The sequence below is a fragment of the Panthera pardus genome, unplaced genomic scaffold (genome assembly GCF_024362965.1).
Source record: "Panthera pardus isolate Hobbes unplaced genomic scaffold, ASM2436296v1 HiC_scaffold_16, whole genome shotgun sequence".
Lineage (NCBI taxonomy): Eukaryota > Metazoa > Chordata > Mammalia > Carnivora > Felidae > Panthera > Panthera pardus.
Genome location: NW_026526721.1, coordinates 74,366,499 through 74,390,000, shown reverse-complemented (window position 1 = coordinate 74,390,000; position 23,502 = coordinate 74,366,499). Strand labels below are relative to the sequence as shown.

The following is a 23,502-nucleotide window of genomic DNA, read 5'->3' as shown; positions in this document are numbered from 1 at the left end:
GCTCTGTGTAGAGTAGAAAGAGGACTAAACCTGTGAGACTCAGCTCTTCAATCACCTCCCATCCATGTGACCTTTGTTCAGGCCATCGAACCTCTGTGAGCCTCAGATTTCTCATGTATTATGTTGGAATGATGGGGATATTCATTCTACCTCCCCCACAACGCTGATCCGACGAAGCAAGAGAAGGTATGTGCATGCATTGAATCTAACAATACTGAATAGAGCATTACAAAGTTTTCTGATATTGACCAGCTAAGATAATGATTTGCTAGGCTCTCTATTTGGCTGATGGCAACCATCCTCTTGAGCTGATGTAGAAAACAGTAGGCATGGTACCTAATCTCTTGTTCTTCTCTTGTTAGACCTGATCCAAATTTCAGATGTATCTTGGCAGAACTGAGCCAGTCTTCCAAAGAACTGAAATAATAATAATGAGAAAGACCTATTTAGAAATGATATTTTTGAGATAAGTTTCTCTCTTTCAGATGAAATTACTGAAATGACTTACCCAATTTTCTGGAACTGTCCTTCTAAGTTGTTCCAAACATATCTTATTTTCTGCACTTTTATACATCTCACCTGAAAAAGAAAAGTACTAAGAAAGTCTCTTATGTAGGGATCAGTAAATACATAGCAGTTTGGTGGCTAAAGAAGTGCCTGCAGAAGAAGCAAAATGGAGCTCTAATACACTTCTTACACTCCTTTCCTAACTTACTGCAACTTTCCCTGCTACACAAGTGGCATTCTTTCTTAGGAGTTTTCATTCAGTCGAAGTGTATCATGCGTGGGCTTACTATGCAGATGAGTATATATGATAAAACTCTGTCTCTGTGTTCCACTAGGTTATTGATAACCTAACAAAGGAAGAAAATCTGTTACAAAAGTGAAAACTATACCATACAGTCCAATATATATATATGTCAAAGAAATAAAAATATGATCAAGTAAGATGTATGGTATTGAAATGCCGTAGAAATGTTGAGCAGGCAGATGGCTGAAGGCATCATGGAAGTGATGGCATCTGAGCTGCAGCCTTGAAGGGCTGAAAGACTTCTGCCCAGATAAGAAGGAAAGAGGGCATGTAGAAGAGATTCTGCACAAGTCGGTTGTGAGGAGGGGCAAATGAGTGGGTCTACTTGACTGCAGACTGGAGAATGAGGCTGGAAAGATAAATAAAGATCAGAGTGTACAGTCTTAAATGCTAGGGTGAAGTATCTAGGACTTTGTCTTGTGGGCAATGGACTTTCAAAGAAAACTATAGAAGAGACTGTGAAACAAAATTAGGCTGGCAGCATGTTCTAGAAGAGAGTGAGGAGGTTTTTGCAAGAAAATGTTCTCCAGGATGTGAGCGTCCGATGTCAGCAGTAAAAAGGAAAGGTAAGGTTAACGCTTATGGCAATTATGCCTTCTTGTTTCTGATTTCTTTAAGCAACTGTATATGTGAATCTGAATTTCCATTAACTGGTGACCTAACTGAGCACAAAGAGATATAGTGCCATGTTGTTATGGGGCAATAGGTATAACCTCCTTTTGCCCATTGGAATTAACTGGAAGCTTTAAAATACTAATGCCAGGGTCTCACCCTCAAGAGATTCTGATTTCACTTGTCTGGGGTGCAACCTGGGCATAAATATGTTTAAATTTCCTCAGATAGTTCTAATGTGAAGACAAAGTTGAGAAACAGTGTTTTCCTTTTATAGCTACTCTGAGAATTGTGTTCTTGAGAAATTCAAGTAAATTTCTCTGCACCATAGTTTCCCCATGAATAAACTGAGGCAATTGAGCAGATTATCTCTAATTTCCACTGCACTCTTCTGGGTTTGTTCTATACCGCTGAATAGTACAGTCAGTATAATCGTTAGATAAATTCTAGAACTTAGAAGAGCATACAGCTGAAACCTAAAAAGTGTTCAATACATGTTTTTTGGTAAAGAAGCGAATGAATGCTTTTACAACCACATGAACATCTAGAAATAGAGGTGAAATCCCTAAGCTCCAAGACCCGGGGTACACCAAATCAATCTGAATCCTATTCGATAAATATATGTGCATGCACACGAGTGTGCACACACATGCGTGCATGCACACACACACACACACACACATTCATGGTTACCCAGTGAGAGCATTAAATGCTGTATATTTCATTTTACAGGATCGATTTGTTTCAATGAGATCGGTTGCAAAGTAACTTTAAAAAAATAAATCCTATTTTCCAATTGATTTTCGTATAAAATTGGAGCGCACTGCCACTGGGAGTGATTCTTCCTTCACAAGCTGCAAGTTGGAGAGAGGAAAGAGTGTCTGAAGGAGATTGGTTGCCATGGTCCACCTTGCAACCTCACGTATACTGTCTCACACCTGCCTGTCTTGTTCAGTCCCTGAAATTCTGCAGAGCTGGACTGTAATCACAGCTTGTTGCGTACGTGGGCTTTTCACACATCATCATCTTTAGTCTTTTTCATCAATCTCTGGTAGACAGATATTATTCTCACCGTCACTTCATCCCTGAAGTTCACTTTAAGTCTTTTGCCCAAGATCGCACCTATTAAGTAGGGATTGAATTTGAACTCAAACCCAACTGGCTCCAGAGTCCAGTCTCTCAAAGGATATGATATTGAAGCTAGTCTCAGAAGAAGGTATGAAAAATCCCATAGCTGCCAGGATTCAAGTTGAATTAAGTGAGGGCTGCCTCCTTTGTTCCTTCTGTGGGTTCACAAATCTGGGTTAGAACATTTTTAAAGGACAAACTGTGGGAGGATATGAGGCCCCTGCTCAATTAGAGAACCTAAATCCAGAGGATGTGAAGCCACAGACTGAGATTGAGAAGCTTATAAAAAATAACAAACACAAAACATCAGCAGATGAAGGCAGTAATAATGAGGAATAAAGAGGTTCCTACTAAGTTTTACCTCAGGTCAGAAAATAGAAGATTCCATTATCTCCTGTTAATTTCTTCTGTTTTAAAAAAAATTGTGTATTTATTTATTTCGAGAGAGAGAGAGAGCACAAGTGAGGAAGGGAAAGAGAGAGGGGGAGAGAGAGAATCGAAAACAGGCTTTGTGCTGTCGGTGCAGAGCTGGATGCGGGACTCCAACTCCGGAACTGTGAGATCATGACCTCAGCTGAAACCAAGAGTCAAAGGCTTAACCAACTGAGCCACCCAGGTGCCCCTCCTGATAATTTATTGAGGCCATTCCTCACAGAGTGAGAAGAATGACCCCATCAGAGACCTTTTGAATTATCTTTAAAATTCTCCTAGCAGGAATCATCTGTGCCTGTAGTTTCTCTGTTTCCCTCATCACCTTCACAGGCTCTGGACACCAGGTAAGAGGATATTAAGCACATTATTTGCATGGGGTGGAGTTTATTTGCCCACTTTCTGGAACTTCAGAGCAGGAAACTGTAATTAAGGCATCAGGAGTGTGCGCTAGGGTGATTTTCAGCTTTCTACTTGGAACCAGGAAGCCTGCCCCTTCCCAGGCTTCCTGTTCCTCATTTCTTGTTGAAACACGTTGTGAGAGCGTCCTGTTTAACAGGTTAAGCACTGGGTTTTACTTTTGCACACAATCCCAGGATAATAGTTAAGTCTCCTCTTAGCTGGCTTTTATAAACCTGACAGAGCAGATCTCCAAACTCTCCCTGAATGGTTTGAATGGTTATCATGTTGGTATTGTTGCCCTTACAGCTCTCGCCGTCAGTATCGTCATGGCTGAAGCCTGTGGCTTCTCCTCTGTTTTCATGAGAGTTTCAGTCCTTTATGAAAGTAGCACATCACAGTCCACAAATCACCCTAATGTCCATCTTCTCATCTTAGGTGTACAACAGCCTGAGGAACAGGCACAGAAGGGGTTATTGCTCTCATTTTATAAATAAGAAGCTCAAGGCTCAGAGAGACAGTAATTAGCCAAACCCCCTAAGCCACATGCTGGTAAATGAAGATACCACCCTGGTGCCACAGGTTTCCATTTCAAGACCTTTGCCCCTTCTTTATGTTTATTTGAGCATTTCTTCATCTTTTTGCCCACTTATTAAAGAAGCTGAAGGTCAATAATAATCTGAGGGCAGGTCCCTAAGGTTGATTTGGGATGCCTACTTTTGCAGGTGAATAACCCCCTGACAGATTATGCAATCTGTTGGTTTGGAGGTGTTTGACCTCTTTTGTTTTTGTTTGTTTGGGCAATTAAGACACCTGGGTGATAACAATTGACAATACAGAAACTGCTCAGCAATCAAGTTCTATTATTTTAAAAAACTGACCTTGCGCTCATAAAACTAAGTTAAACAGCTGCCCAACACACATGAACTTAAGAGAAAAACAGCCTGTCTTATAAAATACATTTCTAATATGAATGTTAACCAGCCATAATCCAAGTAGTACTAATTTCAAATGGAGAAGAGGGAGTAACCCAAACACATTTGAATGACAGAACTCAAAATAAGTTCATTTTGCAGACATAAGGAAGTCCCTGGGATGTTTCTGGGTCATCACCCCATTTCATAGATAATCATACAGAGGGCTTGATTCTACTCAGAGCTAACATGTACTGAGTATCTACTACTACGTATATCGCACCATAAAGATTTTTGTGTTCCTTAATTCATTGAATGCCATCAGTGGATATTAGAGGTAGGCATTATCATCATCATTTTATACATGAGGAAACAGAAACTTGGCAGAGTTTAGTAACGGATCCAAGGCTCTACAGTTTAGAAGGATGAAGCTGAGATTTGAACTCAGTTCTGTCCAGCTCCAAAGTACATGTTCTTTATAATGTTCTATGTATACTGTTGAGGATTGGTGTGGTGGAGGATCTGAACTTAACCTTAAATTTTGGGGAGAGAATTAAATTTCTTTAGCATTAGCAGTTAGCATAAAGGTACTAACCTTTAGGTCTGGCTTTCTGATGGCTCTATTTATGATGTCCTCCTCATCTGTAATGAGAGGGTGGTCAGGAGTGACACCAAACGTGCTGTTTAATGATGACAAGTAGATCCACATTACCTTTTTCCATGAGTAAGTGTGGAATTCATCCTGAGGAAATAGACACCAAAACCCCATGAAGTTGAGAGAAGTCATCAAGCTAAAATTCAACCTGAGAAACATCATTTTCATATAATCCTGTAAGTTTATGGACTTAATAAACATTCTACACAAAGTTGCATGCCCATGAAAGCTGGTAGATATAAAGACTTGAAGGAAAAAAAAACCCTATGGTCATTTATTGAGGAATCTGGGTGTGAATATGAGGCAATGGCATATATAACAAAACTCAAGAGGAGGGAGGTAAATTCTTAGCAAAGAGCCAATTTCTTGCTATAACCTTCAAATCCATGAGGCCACAGTCAGATGCAAAACTTTACAAACAAACAAGCACTCAAAAGGGTCTGTAGGTCCCTGAGGTTGAGGACACCAGGTCAATTAAACCATCTCAGGGTTTCTAGGCTTAACTTCAATTCTACCTCTTCCAGGAAAGCCCCTGTGATACTGTCTTGCCAGGGGGGAGGAGGGTCTACCACTATACTCACTCCAAAAGATCCTAGCTGCCCCTCTCTTGTGCTCCTAATCACTTTCTGCCATGTATTCTCCTTGTTTGTCTAGACCATCTGAAAGGTAGGAACCATGTATTATTGTCTCATATATCCCCATCCATTTGGTGAACTGTGACCTGCCCAGTGAGAGTGAATGGATGTTTTTACATGCCTGAATGTGTGGATTGAAGGTGCCCAGGGGTAAGTGTCAAAAGGTTAGCACAGGTGGGTTCAAGGCGGCACCTTCCTGCATGACCCTAACTGAAGCCACTTCCTTCACATTCACTGCCGATTTCATCAGAGAATAAAACTAGAGTGAGCAGCACTGGGTTAAGTAACAGGTACCACAATGGTCCCTTAGAGACTGATGTGATAATAACTGTGGTTATTATCTGAATGGGTAAATGCTATGCATAAAAGCCACTAGGACACCTGGTACACCTCAGGAGCGAGGAACGACAGACAGTAAGGGAAGTCAAGCCTGGGAAACAATTTAATGCCAAGGAATATAGGTCAGAGCTGGGAATTGTCTCCACCACACCCACATTTGCCAAGAAGAGTATCCCAGCTGACGTTGCAAAAGGACAGAAAGGAGAAGATATGTTGTTGTTTGGAGCTAATCTCTTACAATGATTCTCCTCCAGAGAAGCCCTCCTCCATGCCTTTGCTCCTTCAGCTTCCTTAGCCTGGAAAACACTTCCTCCTCTACTCTCTTTAAGCTTTCACAGGGCTAGATCCAAGCATCCTGTAGGACCCAGCTCAAAATTCACATCATGAGAACTGTTCTAATTTCTCTTGGTGATATTTCCCCTAAACTATAAGGTTACTTGAAATTCTTACCACATTCTACCTCATTGCATTCCTCTTTACCTGCCCACCTTATCACTCCTCTTGGACTGTGGGCAGGGACTGTGCTTGATGGGTATCTGTGCTCAGCCAGATCTAACACAGCTTCTGAGAGACAGACAGAGACTGAGACAGAGGAAGACAGAGAGGTAGGGTGGAGGAGCAAGAGGGGAAAGCAAGGCAAAGGATGCGGGGAATAAAGGGGGGTAAGATGAGGGAAGAGAAGGAAAGGAAAGAAGAAGGGAGGGGAGAGGAGAAGAAAGGGAGGGGAAAAACAACAGAAATTTAAGTTAATTCTAAAAATCAGTAAACTTGACTATTACCCTCATTTAAAAAAAAAAGTCAAATTAAACCAGATTTGCATAGAGTTACCTTCAGAGCCCAAAAATGACTCAATTTCTAATGACTGAGCCACTGAACTTGGGCATATTCTACGTATTGCGAGATAGGCAACAACTCCATAGGACACACCTTGACATTGACATAGTTCACCATTATACGGCTACACCTTTGACCACTTATGATGTTGTTATGAGTGAGTTTCCTCTGAATATCAGATAATAATGAAAATAGCTAACATTTATTTAATACTTATGTTCCAGGCACTCTATCAGCGAGGCTCAGACAAGGCCAGTCTGGTATGAGTAGCAAGGCAAGAGGCAGGACCTGAAGCCAGGTCTTCCCACTCTAAGTCTTGGCTCCTTCCTCTTTGTTTCCACAAGTTGTCCATGGTTTCTGTGGCTTATGTATGAAAATTACCTTGAATTCTATACCATATAACAAATAGCATCCAGTTTCTCACAATCTCTGCTCTCTTGGCAGCAGAGAATCCGATTCCTAAAACCAAGCTGTCACTCTTTGGCCCTGTGTGACAGCAAACAGACCTCTAGACTATAATGCCTAAAAAGGGAATGGCAAAGGGAAGTTTTGGAGTTCTAGTGAGCTCCCAAGCTCTTTGAGGCCCGTGCTAATCCAATGCGCAAACTGTATGCCTTAGACTGGGCAAGCATGAGACCAAAATTCATCTACAGGCCTCCATCTTATTATATAGCCTGTACCATAATTAAACCAAAGGTGTTTAGGTATCTGTGCCTTTAAGTTTATTTCTTACCCCCAAGCCCTATAACCCATAATTCTATATAATGCAAAGTACAGTTCAATAGGTTAAGGAAGGATACTTTAGTGAGACCACCATTTTTCTTACAGTAAGGCAATAATATTGACTACTCTCTTGTTTATTACTATGTTAAAGACTCTGTAAAATCATTCATATTTTTAAAGAAATCTATCCAACTTTTTAAGAAAAAAAAAAAAGGCAAAGAAATGGAGGGAAAAGTGTGTCAGGGTGAGGTGGTCCCTCCAGGCAACATCATCCACGTCCCCTAGTTTTCAGTTTGGTGTTACCCAGAAACAAAAGAACACAGGCTCCTTCCTGAGCCTCAGTTGTGAACCATCTTGAAAATCATGGCAACTCTCTGAGCCGAATTTTTCTGCATCTGGCCAGTGGGGATGAGAATACCATATTTCATGGATGCTTGGAGGATTAAACGCAATAATACATAATGCATCTGGTCCAAGGGCTGGCCAGTAGCTGAGTGTAACAAATGCTCCTTGGCCTATGGCTCTGGGCCTCATTTTCTGCAGCATGTTGCTTCTGAGCTCTTTCTGTAAATAGGAACTTAATTTTCCCTTGGAAGAATTGTTGAGAGGCTCTGAGAATCTTCCAATTTATTTTTCCTTCTGAAAAAGAAACATTTTTACCCGGAAAGGGCTATTTCCTCTTTACCCCTGTTTCCCAGCTCTCTCAAGTAGGTAAAGATCCTTAAGAGACTTAACTGCACCTGAGGAGCCAACCACTTTAAATAACTGCTTTGTAATGCAAATAATCCAAACTATTTGCCAGGCCAATCTAGACTTTTAACACCTCAAGTCTCATTGAGGGGGCTTTACCTTCTCTTTATCAAAAGAGAATTAATCAGCTGAATTCTAAGAGCAGAATGTAAAATAATTCAAGAGCGCATTTCAAAGAACTGAATGTAACAGATGACCTCAGTTTGCCCTGGAAACAAAGGTATAGGGAGGAAAACCGGGCATTTTTGATTTCCTGTGGCCTTGCTCTTTCTGAACTTTGAAATGCCAGGCTAACTTTTCTAGTTGCACCAGGTGAGTGGCCTTGCTTATCTTCTTACAACCTTTTGTTATAAGCATCTTACCTGTTGGAATTTTAAAGTAGTGTAATGGTCACTTTAAGTTCACACCAACGCTGTGACTTACCTCCTTGTGTAGGAGTTTGCTATCCAAAATGTACTCCTGAGATTGCCTTAAGAATTTCTTCTTAAGTAACCCATTGCAAAGTTCCAAAAAGACACCAGCACTCCAGTACTTTTCACTTGGAGATGGGTACATTGCAACGCTAAAAAGCATGAACTCTCTCACTAAGGTAAAGTGCTTAGAGGATTATGGATAGATAAAGCAATAATAACATTTCTCAAGTTATTTCTAAAACACCATGCTGCCTTTGCAGACCCATGACTTGGACAAAATACTGTTCTTTTTATATTTAAGTGGCCCTTTTTTCTTTCCTTTTCCTCCTGTTGGCCAGACCCACTGATACTCTTGACACCTTGACCTCATATTCCCAAAGTGGCTTAGCTGGAAAAAGTTGACATTGGCTAGAATGTAGGATTTAGTTATAAAACAGAGAAAGAAAATTCTAAGCATTGGAAAAAATCTTACACAAAATTATTGTCTCAGTACTCCTGGAACATGTTGACCAAAAAAGGGGATGAGGTGGGGGGGGGGGGGGCGTGGACAAAGCAGGGAAGTTATATGACACAGCAAAGGCTGTGTCTGTATCTATGTCGATATCCTGAACAATTCAGCATACATTTTTGGAAAGACTGAGTGCTTTGTTTTTACGATCATTTTCTCAGGGAAGAGGGAGTAGTGAGTTAGCTGGCTCATCATCTGAAATATCTGGAGATGCAGCGTGTAGCAGAAAGTAACAAAAAGTTAAAGTTGGTTTTAAAAAGTGTGTAGTAACCAATGTCCAGGAAATGACTCCATGCCAGGCACAGATTCATCAAGGCACTTTACATGTATTTCTCATTGATTTCTCATGGTAATGAGGCAGATACTATTGTTAGCCACTCTTAACATATGAGGAAGAGGAAGTGGAGGCAGAGTAGAGGGTAAGTAACTCACCCAATATGGACTGATTCCATATGTTGAAGCCCTAGCCCCCCCCCCCCCCCCCCCCCACCGACTGCATTTGGAGATAGGGCTTTTAGGAAGTAATCTAGGTTAAGTGAGGTCATAAGAGTGAAGTCCTAATCCCATAGGGCTGGCGCCCTCATAAGAAGAGGAGGACACCAGACAGCTCTGTCTGCCACGTGAGAACAGAGAGAAGGCAGCTGGCCATGTGCAAGCCAGGAACAAAGATCTCACCAGATACTAACACTGCCAGCAACTTGATCTTGAACTTCCAGCTTCCAGAACTGTGAGAAAATAACTTTCTGTTGTTTAAGGCACCCAGTCTGTGGTGTGCTATTATGGCAGCCTGAGCTAATACATTGCTCCAAGTAGGTCAAGAGCAACACTGGGAATGAGACCCAGGCAGTCAGGCTCCAGACTCTACTCTTCAACTGTTTCATACTACTGCCTCTGTGGAGTCTTCTCACTAGCCAGGAGATAAAAAAATCTTCAGTTCCAACTCCAACTCTGTTCTCAATAGAAGTTTTTCTTTCACTGCTTACAGCTATGGGACCCCGAGCTCTTCCCTGAACTTCTCTATGCTTCTATCTGTAAAGGGGGAAAAAATGATCTCTACCAGAATAGACCAAATGAGGCAACATATATGCAACTGTAAATCACAATACAAATGGTCCTGTATTAGTAATCAAAACAGTATGGTACTGGCACAAAAAATAGACACAGAGATGAATGGAACAGAATAGAAAACCCAGAAATAAACCCACAATTATATGGCCAATTAGTCTTCGACAAAGGAAGAAAGAATATGCAATGAGTAAGACCGTCTCTCAAATGGTGCTGGCAAAACTGGAGAGCAACACGCAAAAGAAGGAAACTGGACCACTTTCTTACACCATACACAAAAATAAACTCAAAATGGATTGAGGACCTAAATGTGAGACCTGATACCATAAAAATCCTAGAAGAGAGCATAGGCAGCAATTTCTCTGACATCAACTGTAGCAACATTTTTTCTAGATATGTCTCCTGAGGCAAGAGAAATAAAAGCAGAAATAAACTATTAGGACTATGTCAAAATAAAAAGTTTCTGCACAGCAAAGGAAATCATCAGCAAAACCACTGAATGGGAGAAGATATTTGCAAGTGACATATCCAATAAAGGGTTAGTATCCAAAATATATAGGGGTGCCTGGGTGGCTCAGTCTGTTAAGTGTCCAACTTCAGCTCAGGTCAGGATCTCATGGTTTGTGGGTTCGAGCCCCTGCATTGGGATCTGAGCAAAGAGCTCAAAGCCTGGGGCCTGTTTCAGATTCTGTGTCTGCCTCTCTCTCTGCCTCTCCCTCACTCTCTCTCTCTCTCTCTCTCTCCCTCTCAAAAATAAAATAATCATTAAAGAAAACATGCCAAAATATATATAAGAACTGGTACAACTCAACACCTAAAAAACAAATAATCCAATTTAAAAATGGGCAGAATAGGGGTACCTGGGTGGCTCATTTGGTTGAGTGCCCGACTTCCGCTCAGGTCATAATCTTGCAGCTCATGAGTTCAAGCCCCGCACCAGGCTCACTGGTGTCAGCCTGTAAGCACAGAGCCCACTTTGGACCCTCTGTCCCCCTCTCTCTGCCCCTTCCCCACTTGCGCTCTCCCAAAAATAATAAAATATTTTTAAAAAATAAAAAATAAAAAATAAAAATGGGCAGAATACATGAACAGACATTTCTTCAAAGAAGACATCCAGATAGAAAATAGACACATGAAAAGATGCTCATCATCACTCATCATCAGGGAAATGCAAATCAAAACTGCAATGGGATACCACCTCATACCTGTCAGAATGGCTAAAATTAAAAACACAAGAAACAACAGGTGTTGGTGAGGATGTGGTGGAAGGGGAACCCTCGTATGCTGTTGGTGGGAATGCAAACTGGTACAGCCACTGTGGAAAATAGTATGGAGATTCTTCAAAAAATTAAAAATAGAACTACCCTATGATCCAGTAATTCCACTATTGGGTGGAAAAAGATGCAAAAAATGAATTCAAAAGAATATATGTATCCCTAAGTTTATTGCAGCATTATTTCCAATAGCCAAATTATGGAAGCAGCCCAAGTGCCCATCGATTGATGAATGGATAAAGAAGATGTGGTATATTACACAATGGAATATTATTCAGCCATAAAAAAGAATGAAATCTTGCCACTTGCAAACCATGGGTTGAACTAGAGAGTACAATGTTAAGTGAAATAAGTCAAAGAAAGACAAATACCATATGATTTCATGCATGTGGAATTTAAGAAACAAACAACAAAAAAACACAAGCAAAGGCGGAAAGAGAGAGACAAACCAAGAAACAGACTTTTAACTATAGAGAACAAACTGATGGTTACCAGAGGGGAGGTGTGAGGGGAATGGGTGAAACAGGTGATGAGGATTAAAGAGTACGCTAAAAAAAATAAGTAAATACAAAGCCCTGTGTTATGAAGGATAATGGCTTAAAAACTATTTGTCATGACAGAATTATTTCTGAGGGGCGCCAGGGTGGCTCAGTCAGTTAAGTGTCTGACTCAGTTTTGGCTCAGGTCATGATCTCATGTCACAGTGAAGAGCTGTTTGGTATTCTCTGTCTCCCTCTCTCTCTCTGCCCCTCCCTCAATTGCTCTCTCTCTTTCTCTTAAAATAAATAAATAAGTATTTTAAAAAAAGAATCATTTTTGATAGGAGAGCCCACAGAATCTCAGGGCTTTCTGGCTAAATGTCTAAGGAAAAACCATTGAAATGGGAGCTGGGGGAATGAGACTCAGAAGCGGAATGTGTACCTGAAAGAAACATAATACTATCTTCTCTTACTTTCTCAACCATGAACCTTTCGTTTTAACATCTGTGTAAGATGTTGGTAGAAATCATGAGACCATTTATTACAGATTAAATTCAATTCATTTAATCAAATCAAATAAATATTGAGTACCTGCTGCAACTATGTTCTATATATTGTGGGGAATGGAAAGTAAGCCACAGTTACTGCCTTCTAAAAGCCTATAACCTAATAAAAGCAAAAACTATTAAAAAAAGGAAAGCAGCATGGTGGGAAAAAATTCTGGATTTGAGGGTCAGAAGACAGGTACAAGTGCTTTGTCCACACTATTCCCTTTTCCTGGATCATTTCCCATGTGTCTCTCCCTACCAGCCACCATCACCTTTTGACTCATCATCCTTTGGATCTCAAGAAAGCCGTCAGGCTTTCTTGACTTGGTCAGAACCCTATTTTATAATCCTACTATGACCATGAACCTTTCCTAAGTAGCACTTCTAGCAGTGGGATGTTTGCATTTATTTGTGTAGTGATCTAATGAATTTCATGAGGTCAAGAACTCTGATTTTACTAATTATTATATCCCACCCCCTGTCCATGAGCTACCACTGTGGCTGGCATACAACCTGTGCTCATCAAATTTATGAAGGAGGGAGGGAGGGAGAGAAGGAGAGAGGGAAAGCCCGACGGAGATTTACTAGGCTTAATAGCCTGCAAAGGTGGTCTCTATACCCTCATCTGTAAAATAGAGATAGACGATAATGCCCATTTCCCAGAGTCGTTATGGGAATTCTATGAAATTGTCAGTGAGATGCTGTTTTATAAAATGTGAAATGAATAGCATTTTAATACAAGGCAGATTGCAAAAAGCATTATAGCAGCCTGAGGTGAAAATATGGAGCTAAAAGAGAATGAAAGAAAGGTAATTAATTCCCTCCAGAATTGAGGCAGAGAATAGATCGATGGAAAAGGTGGTAGATGGCTGAGGAATGAGTAGATTTTAATAAATAGAGGTAGAACACCTACTTTCTATACTCTATAGAAAGTGCATGTGTGTGTGAGTGCATGTGTGTGTGTGTGTGCATGCATGTATGAGTTGACTCCTCACCAGAATGTCACTTTACAGGACGTGGAGTCCCACTTGCTTTGCTCATAGCTGTATTCCCAGTACCTGTAACAATGTCTGGCACATGATTGGTTCTCAGGAAGTGTTTACTGAATGAATGAATAATTGAATGAATGAAGAGGATAGAGAATATCAGAAGAAATGTTCCGAGTAAAAGCATAAACAAAATGTGTCTGGCTCCCTTAGAAAATGGTGTTGATGTGAGGCACATGGGCTTGGAGAGACGAGGCTACACAGGAGGAGGGAGAGATGAGGAAGGGATCCAGAACATGAGAACACAAGCACTGGGAGCTGATGGGCATCCTGGCAGGCTGGTGGGACGTGGGATGCATTTGCGTGGCTGATTTGCAGAATTTCTCAGTTTTCCAACTAAAGCCCCTAGCCCTGACATCTTTAGAGGGAACTGAAGGGAAAATGCTCCCCATTTACAACACCCTGACTCAGCCTAGTAACCAATCATCACATTCTCCTCTGCACATTATGAGTCTTTGACAACATGTGACAAAGGAAAAAACTACATCTGTAATTATAACAAAGATGAAAACTATGGAAATCATCAGGAGCATCTGAATTCAAAACACCAATGAATGTAAATTATGATATTTGCATAGAAATGTGGTAACCCTACAGATATTGGTTAAAATTCAGAAGTAGATGAATAATGAATAAAATGCCAGTTTTAAATTATAAAATAAAAGTGCAATTACTCTTACCTTTTTGGAAAAATCTCACCCTTAGACGTGCTTAATAAGAGATGGGGAACTGGAAATAAACTGAGTGCCAAGGACTTTCAGTCAGTACATCACATCCCCCCTCTTTTTTTTTAATGTTAAGAAATGACTACCTAATCAGTATCTGTGATAATGATCTGTAATCTTACCAGTGTGAGATTGATGATAAATACCAAGTACTGATTTTTTAATAACATGGAAAATAAATATACAACACATTTTCAGGTAGGAGTCTTCTTAGTCGTCCTTAATGCGAAGTCCTTACGGTCCAGCTATAGTAATACAATTCAAGTAAAAATGTTTAAGGTGTTATTTTAATGCAAATAAGCTAGCTGCACACTTATAAACTATTGGTGCCCAAAGCTCATTTTTATCTAAGGCTCAAATAGTAAGAATGTTTGATATAATTGAGTTCTTGTCTAATTACATAAAGACTAATTTAGAACCTCATTTATTTGGAGAGTCTCTCGCACAGCAAATCCATTTAAAATGACACATAAGAGGAGGTAATTAAAAATTAAAGTTGAAATCAAGATGAAAAAGGCAAGATTGAAGCTGGTTTCCAAGGCTTTGATTAGTTGTGGAGGGCAGTTGAATGGGGGAGGGGTTTAAAAGGCTTTGAAAGAGACAAAGGAAGAGGAGGAGGGGGAGGGCACACAGCTCCCTGAGGCACCAGAGCTTTGTAAAATTTTTCCAATATATATCCAGTTATGAAGTGGATCACATGCAACCAGGAAAGGTGACGTTATTGAGCATGGATAAATATTGAGGATTCCCAGGCACTGGATCTGTTCCCCAAGTTTCCTGTCCTGGAAAGGAATGCTCCTTGCTAATAAGGGGAGGACACAGCATCCAGATAAGCAGGGCAGCTTACATGTGGCACCTGCCTGTAGCATGCTCTTCTGTACAGCAAGCTCTCGGAGCTGCTTCAGCAATAATACACACACATAATCAAAATGGTCTGATCATGTATTTTATAGTTTGCAAAGGGCTTTTACATACATAATCTCACTTCCTCCTCACACCAACTCAGGAAAGAACAAGTACTTTCACTAAGCCTGTTTCACAAGTGGAGAAATTGAGGTCCTGAAAGGTCAGGTAACACATCTGAGGTGTAACACATCCAAGGTGCTAGGACTAGAGGTCAAACGCCTTGACTCCAAATCCCAAACTGCATCATTACCTGTTGGTTGACACTTGATTTTTTTTTTTAATTTTTAATTTTATTTTATTAAAAAAATTTTTTTATTACGTTTCTTTATTTTTGAGAGGCAGAGAGAGACAGAACATGAGCGGGGGAGGGGCAGAGAGAGAGGGAGACACAGAATCCGAAGTAGGCTCCAGGCTCTGAGCTGTCAGCCCAGAGCCCGACGCGGGGCTCAAACCCACGAACCGTGAGATCATGACCTGAGCCACAGTTGGACACTCAACTGACTGAGCCACCCAGGCACTCCTTTAGTTTTATTTTAAAGAGAGAGAGGGGTGCCTCGTGGCTTAGTAGGTTAAGCATCTGACCCTTGATTTTGTCTCAGGTCATGATCGAGCCCATAACATTGGGATCATGACCTGAGCCAAAATCAAGAGTTAGATGCTCAACTGACTGAGCCACCCAGACGGCCTGACACTTATTTTTATTTCTAACATTCTTACTAGATCTTTCTTTCTCTTTTCTCCTCCTTCATTTTCCTTTTACCAACCGTACTCTCCGTTTCTTTCATTTTCCTCCCTTCCCTTGCCATTTTCTTGCTCATTTCCTCCCATTCCTATTTGTGCCTTGACTCTGCCAGCAATCTCAGAGGCTGCAGCTCAGCCAACCAGACATTCTCACATCTGAACAGTCTGGTGGTGCACTCAGAAAGGCAGAAAGCTTTTCTGTGTCTGAGGTTGTTTCCACTGCTGCAAGATCATTGCCCCCTGATAACCAGAGTGGAACTGGGGAGGCAGTACCTCAGCTATCACCTGTATTGTGGTTATAAGACTCACTGCTATCCTCTCCTCTTGCTGCATTAGAGTATTTATCTATCAATATCTATATCTATATCTATATCTATATCTATATCTATATCTATACAAAAGTTAACAGCCCAGCAGAAGTTGCCTTATCAAGAATTTTGTTGTCATTCTGGGTCATTTAGGTTGATGCATTGTTAGAAACGCTCACTAAAAGTCAGCCAGAAAAGTCAGCACAGTGTCCTCTGTGAGACTGTACTTTGACTCCCACCAATAGGAATATCTACTTCCACTTGTCAGCTACCACATCTTTATGGGATCCCTACCACATGCAGGAATTCAGGATGCAGCGGGTGGCAAGCTGGAAATGATCTCTTCCCTTGTGGAGCTGACAGTCCAGCAGGAACAGGAATGGCACACGTTGCCTAAGTGTAATGAGTGCCAGGAGGAATTGTTAGCTGAGCAAATTCAGGGAAACTCACCTAATACCAGGACCTTGAATTAGCAGACAGAGACAATGAGCTCAGGACAAGATGGTTGCATTTTTTACCCGAGCATATCTGCAGGATGCAACACAACCATGGCTCCTCCCCACGTCTCCTGGTCCCTTCCTGCAGAGTTGTTCCAGGGGGACTAGGATAGGTATGACACATCAGGACAGGGGAAAGGAGCCATGTGAATTTTGCAGTGTGTAGCCTACTCAGCTACCTCACATTACCCATTGTTTGTACCTATTAAGATGGTTATTCAGGCTGTAATATTCATAAAACTCACAAGTTTAAAAGGAATGCCCTGTGAAGTCGGCCTTTTTAATGAGATCCCACCATACATAAATTATTGAGTTCTTGGTAAATAAAACACAAGGCTGTGATGGAACTTGCCGTGTGCACATCTTCTCACAGCCATCCTGTAACGAGATGTCCAGGAAAAGAAAGGGCCGCCAAGTACAAAGCCAGATACACACTTACTGTTGTCCTCAGCAACACGACATCTGCATCTTGCAAGGAACACGGGACACAGTTTGCCCACACGTGCCAAGCAGGTCTCCAGTAAAACACCAAGGGGAGGATCCCAAATGAGAAGATGGATCCAGCAAGACAGAGGGTTTTCCGGCAGCCTTGAGTCCGGTAGCCAAATAGCTCCTGGAGAAGAACCAAAGTGAGCCCAAATATTGGTTATGCACAATAAACAGCAAATGAACCAATTGGGATTTTGGTATAAAACTGGGGCAGAGACTGAAGTAGTTGAGGAAAGACTGAGAACATGGAGAAGGATCTCTGACAAAGGATCCCAAGCCTCCAGGAAGTCGCCATCAAACTGTGAAACTCCCTTTCTATAATTTGAGCACCTGACTACCCTGTGTCGCGCACAATGCTAGATGATATGTTATCTTGTTTAAGTCTTGCCAGCGGCCCCTGAATGGGATAAGATTACCCTCATTCATAAACGATGAGGCTGAGCTCAGCAAGACCTGGCCAAGGCCACCGAGCTAGGAAGTTCTGCTTCCAAGATTCAAACCCAGGTCTGATCCACAGCCTTGACAGGCATGACCATGAGCCTTGTGACAGGAGGACCAGATGACCGCAGCAACAGATGATTCCCTTGGCTGGGACCAGCAGCTCCATGGGCAGGACAGAAACGAGCCTTGAGTATAGTGTCGGGATGTGATCAAAGTGTTTGACCCACAAGAGGAGGAATAACTAAGTGTCAAGTGGCTGTCAGGTGTTTAGGGTGGAGCTGTGCATTACCACCCTCCTCTCTTGTTCAGCAGCAAAAAGAATTTTACAGAGTCGGGGAAAATCCATAGAAACAACATGGGTTATTGAGCTCTTGCCATGAGCTGGGAGGGGATATGAGGCCCCGGATGATACAAATATGAACAAGAGTCTTATACCTCTAATAAAGTTATAATCTGGACAAACTTCCTCCTTTCAAGTAGAGCCTGGGACAGAATGGAAAACCAACCATCTGAAGTTTACGGCCTCAGTCCCACAGTTACATCACACAAAGTCATATGTATACTTTGCGCTGATTATGATGGCCAAAAGTGTCGAGCATCTTGGTTAGCAGCACATTCTCTGGACCAAGGCACGTTGGATTCAAGGCCTAACTCTGCCACTTACTCGGTGTGACCTTGAGCAAGTTATTTAACCTCTCTCTTCCTCAGTTTGCCATCCGTAAGATGGGGGCGGTGATCATACCCACTTCCCAGGGCTGTGGTGAAAATTAAATGGGTTACTAGGGGTAAGTGCATTTACCGCTGCTGCTGCTTATGCTGCTGCTGCTGCTGCTACCATCTGACCATCTGCCCAGAAGTAGACCCGAAATTCTACCCCTTAGTCTATTGGCATTTAGATCTAAGGATTCCTAGTGTCAATGGCTCTGCCCCTGCTCGGATTGCCTGTTAGGATAACAAGGATGCTGGAACTTGCAACTTTAAATCAGCCATCTTCTCTGACTCACCTGATAGAGATTGCATTATCAGAAAAGATTGCATTATCAGATCGTTGGCTGAAAGCTGCTTTCATGTGTAATTTTCGGGTGCCTTCCTCTTATTAGCAAGCAGTGAATGCAGGTGCTGGCTGACTGCCTTAGGTATTGTCCACATTTGGCATGCCTTTGATGAAACATTCACATTAACTCAGAAACATAAGCTCTTGGCTGATTTTGTAAACTAGAATGTCTATCTTGAAATGAATCCTCTTTTGTCCCAAACTCCAGCTTTTGCTCTCCAACTGCCAAATCTGGAATCGTTCTGTCCCCTCATGATTCCTGAAGCAATGCTTCTTTGAGCTCACACTGAGCAGGATCCCAATCCTAAATCCCATACCTGTCCTAAGTCCATCCCATCTAATTTTCCCATGTACTTTTTTATGTTCCTATACTTTGGAATAGGTCAACTTTCTAATCAATGACCCAGAAATTGTATCATATTTTATGAAGGCTATATTTAAAAGCTTCTTTATATTGTCAGTCAATTGAGCTACCCCCTCCATGTAATATGTCTGAGTTATGGCAATTCTAGAAGCACAAATCTCCCCGTTAGCATGCATTCTTTTACAGGCTATGCAATGAGAGCCCTCTATAGTTTCCAAAGTAAATTCATGTTCATTATCATAATAATGTAAGCAGGAATTATTATCTTTAATTTCCAGCTAAGAAAACTGAAGTTTAAAGTTATTATATGTAATAGATATTATTAGCAACTATTATTGGTAACAATAGCAGCAGCTAATATTTTTTGAGTACTTCAAAGTCCTTCACAAAGCACTTTCCACCTACTCTCCCATTTAGTTGAAAAAGAAGACAAAATAAGTTTCTCAAAGCGGTAAAGTTCATCAGTAACTCAAAACTAGACCTCCAGTCTAGACCTTTGCAGCATGGGAGGATAATGTAAGTTGGTCATTGCCATTCTAAGGACCTTTTTCACTCTGTCTTGAATTTCAGTTCAATTTAAATAAATAAATTTTAAGGGTCCACCAAAGAGCAGACATGTGCTACACACAGAGATGAATAAGACAATGACTCTACGGGCACCTGGGTGGTTCAGTCAGTTAAGCAACTGACTTCAGCTCAGGTCATGATCTCACGGTTCATGGGTTCGAGCCCCACATCGGGCTCTGCGCTGACAGCTCAGAGCCTGGAACCTGCTTCTGATTCTGTGTGTGTCTCTCTCTCTGCCCCTCCCCCACTTGTGCTTTGTCTCTCTCTCTCAAAAATAAATAAAATGTAAAAAAAAAAAAGTAAAAAAAAAAAAAAAAGACAATGATTCTACTACCAAGGAGGTCATTAGCTTAATGGGAAGAGAGTCACATAAATGATAAGAACAAACAAGGTTAGAGCAATAAAAGGGTTATATAGAGGGATGACTATATAAATTGTCCTCTGAATTGGGTGCTATTAATAAGAACGCTGGAACAACAGAACAGAAGTAGACAGTCAGGCCAGGTGAATATCCCCTAGTTATACCAGAGTGTTGCTTTATTTTTATTTTTTTACTTGAGAGAGAGAGCGTGCAAGCAGGAAAAAGTGGTAGAGGGAGAGAGAGAAAGAGAGAGAGAGAGAGAGAGAGAGAGAGAGAGAGAGAGAGAGAATCCAAAGGAAGCTCCATACTGTCAGCACAGAGCCCAATATGGGGTTCAATCCCATGACCCTGGAATCATGACATGAGCGGAAATCAGGAGTTGGATGCTCAACTGACTGAGCCACCCAGGTACCCCCAGAGCATTGCTTTAAAAGCTTACCTGCTCTCAGTTCTGTGGACACTACAACATCAGTTCATAGCTCATGGCCAATAATCCATTGGTAGTAGAAAGGCTGGAATAATGTGGACAAGGAGTGTTCAATTATTGCTTACTAAAGTGAGTTGAAGGGTGGGAGGGAGGGGTGGGTGGGTGATGGGTATTGAGGAGGACACCTTTTGGGATGAGCACTGGGTGTTGTATGGAAACCAATTTGACAATAAATTCATATATTGAAAAAAAATAAAGTGAGTTGAATTGTACTGACTTGAGTTGTACTGACTGCAAATTACATTAAAGGGACATTAACAGATACTGGCTTTAAAAATGCAAAAATTAGCATGGTACTGTTTTTTATGATCCCGTAGCGGTTTATTTCCTATGCCATGGAGTGCCTTCCATGTCCCTGAAAATGCTTGAGGGAACCATCCCTGCCACTCTGCACTCCCCCCACCCTTACCTCCCACAAAGGGAATCAATCAGCCAAAAAAAAAAAAAAAAGAATATTGAGAAAATGTCAAAAGACTATTACACTCATGGCAGTCAAGATGCATTATGAAATAGCACATTGTCCCTTTCTTCCTCTCCCTTTCTACCCACAGATTCTTCTGTTCTCTCTGTCCCTGAAGATCTAGGTCTTTTGCATTCCTACGGGCTTAAACTTTGGCTTCCAAGTGTCCAGATCTTCTTCCCTGCAGAACCCCTATACTCAAAAAGTCAAACTTATGCTCCCCAAAGCAATGATTTCAACTACCTTAGCCAACAGAACCCCTTAAAAATCTATAGACCCTGTCCCCAGAAAAATACACACAGATGCAGATAAATAATCTTCTCCAAATAGATTCAGGGAGTTCCCACAGTCTGGATAAAACCTGACCTACAAGGTTTATAAGGCTGAATCAAGACTGATCTTTCCAGAGGTTATACTCTGTACTTGTACTTAGGGTTTGACACTAGGTGAGCACTTAATGATTGTAGAGATATGAAGACAATACTCCTGGAAATGCACACGAGAAGGTGATGAGAGCAGGACATTGGCTGACTTCAAGAAGCCTTGTAGGGTAATGTCATCATCTGGGGGCTCACCAGGTCCTGAGAGTGGCTCTAAGCCCTCTAGTCCCAGAGACTGCTAGCAGAACACCTCTCTCCAGGAAGATTCAAGTTCACCAGGTCCCAGAAATTGGTCAGAATGGGAGAATGAGATGTATGTGACAGTCACACGACGAGATGAATATATGGGTAGGTATTAAGACTTTGTTCTCTTCCCAACACCACCATTTTCAGTGTGATTGTCCCGCCAGGGGGGCCGTATGCCAGCATAGTGCTTAAAACGGGCTAAGGACTCTTCTCTGACCATCTCCCACCCTGACTGACATGCCTTCTTTGAACATATTAATTAATTCAATCAAATTACACTCAAATCCCATTAGCCTGGGAGCCATTTATTCTCTGTAAGACAATTTTGCATTTCTTTACTGGCTTCATTAAATATTTGAAAGTGTAAGTGATTTTTTTTTTATCTCCCTTAAGATAAACTTTTTCCCTTATTTCCAAATTTGGGATGTGAAGAGAATGTTTCACTGTAATTTTCATGCAACTACAACAAACTATGCTACATGAATGCAATTTACATCACTGCTTATCCCAACCACCAACCCTACCCTATTCCAGTTTTCACCTCAGTAGTTTCTTGCTTGACACCCTTTCATGCAGAAGAATGACTTCCCCAGGCTCCCCTAAGTTCATTTGACTTCTAGATTGAAGCGAGATGCTCTCAACCTGAATTGACCTAATCCGGAAATCTTAAACTGGAGGCTCAAGAAGAATGGCCTGTCGACAGGTTTCTTGCCAGCCTGGTAAGCATTTCTTAAAACTTTATGTTAGTCCCCCAGTCACTTTCACATAAAAATTCTGACTTCTATCTTTTCTTTAAAATAAATCAGAAATTGGGGCGCCTGGGTGGCTCAGTCAGTTAAGTGACCAACTTCAGCTCAGGTCATGATCTCATGGTCTGTGGGTTCGATCCCCGCATCAGGCTCTGTGCTGACAGCTCAGAGCGTGGAGCCTGCTTCAGATTCTGTGTCTCCCTCTCTCTCTGCCCCTCCCCTGCTCCTGCTCTGTCTTTTTTTCCTTCAAAAATAAACATTAAAAAAAAATTTTTTTTAATAAATCAGAAATTGTGACAGCACTGTACCCACATTGTACCCAGCACTGGAAGAATCAGCTGGAGAGCACCAAATAACCCAGGAACTATCCCAACACCATCCAGTGGGAGACAGGGTAAGGCACTGCAGTACATTCATACAATGGGATCTTACACAGCACTTCAGACAAATCAACTCCAGCAACACCCCACAGTATGGCTGACTCCCAGTGACATAACTAGGAAGTGACAAAAGTCAGTGCAAACAACTACATCAGTAAAAAGAACATTTTTAAAAAGTTAAAAGCAATGAAACTCAAATGTATTTTTGGGATACACTTAAATAAAAGAAAGTTACATCGAAAGGGAAGTGAGGAATTGATGAAGACATGATATAGGACAATGGTTACCCCTAGAGGCAAGGTGGGGCCACATTGTGCAATGTAGACTATCATCAAGGTCCTAGCTTTGTTGGGGTGATGGGGTCATCACGTTATTATAAAAAACCGATGGAAAGGCTGAGATAACACAACACAACATAGACAAGTAATGAGAGGGTCTTGGACCATGGTCCCTGCCATGTTTTCTCCTTTCCCCAACACTGAGACCATATGTCAGATTCACTTCTCATTTCCTACTGGGCCTGCTCGTCTGAGCTACAACCTCACCCTGTAGGCCGGTGATTCTCAACTAGGAGTGATTCTGTCCCCAGGTGACATTTAGCAATAGCTGGAGAGCTTTTTGGTCACTCTCAACTGAGTGAGAGGTGCTACTGACATAGCTTCTGGGGCCAGGAATATTCCAGGAATATTGTTAAATATCCCATAACGCAGTTGACATCCTACAGTGCAGAGGACACCGTTGCCCCTCAACCTCCACAGCAAAAACTTATCTGGCCTCAAACAATG

At 41.5% G+C, this 23,502-nt stretch overlaps 1 protein-coding gene across 1 annotated transcript in view; it reads right to left on the bottom strand.

The window, feature by feature from the left end:
* Positions 1-141: 141 nt before the first annotated feature.
* The window catches only part of LOC109266595 (probable cation-transporting ATPase 13A4), a 79,888-nt gene continuing 56,527 nt past the window's right edge, over positions 142-23,502 (bottom strand). Inside the window, exons 6-10 of the mRNA XM_053904163.1 lie at positions 17,179-17,352; positions 4,889-5,035; positions 509-579; positions 337-417; positions 142-205 (exon numbers count right to left, since the gene is read on the bottom strand). Of these exons, the coding sequence (XP_053760138.1) occupies positions 142-205; positions 337-417; positions 509-579; positions 4,889-5,035; positions 17,179-17,352 (537 nt within the window). The remainder of the gene's footprint in view (positions 206-336; positions 418-508; positions 580-4,888; positions 5,036-17,178; positions 17,353-23,502) is intronic.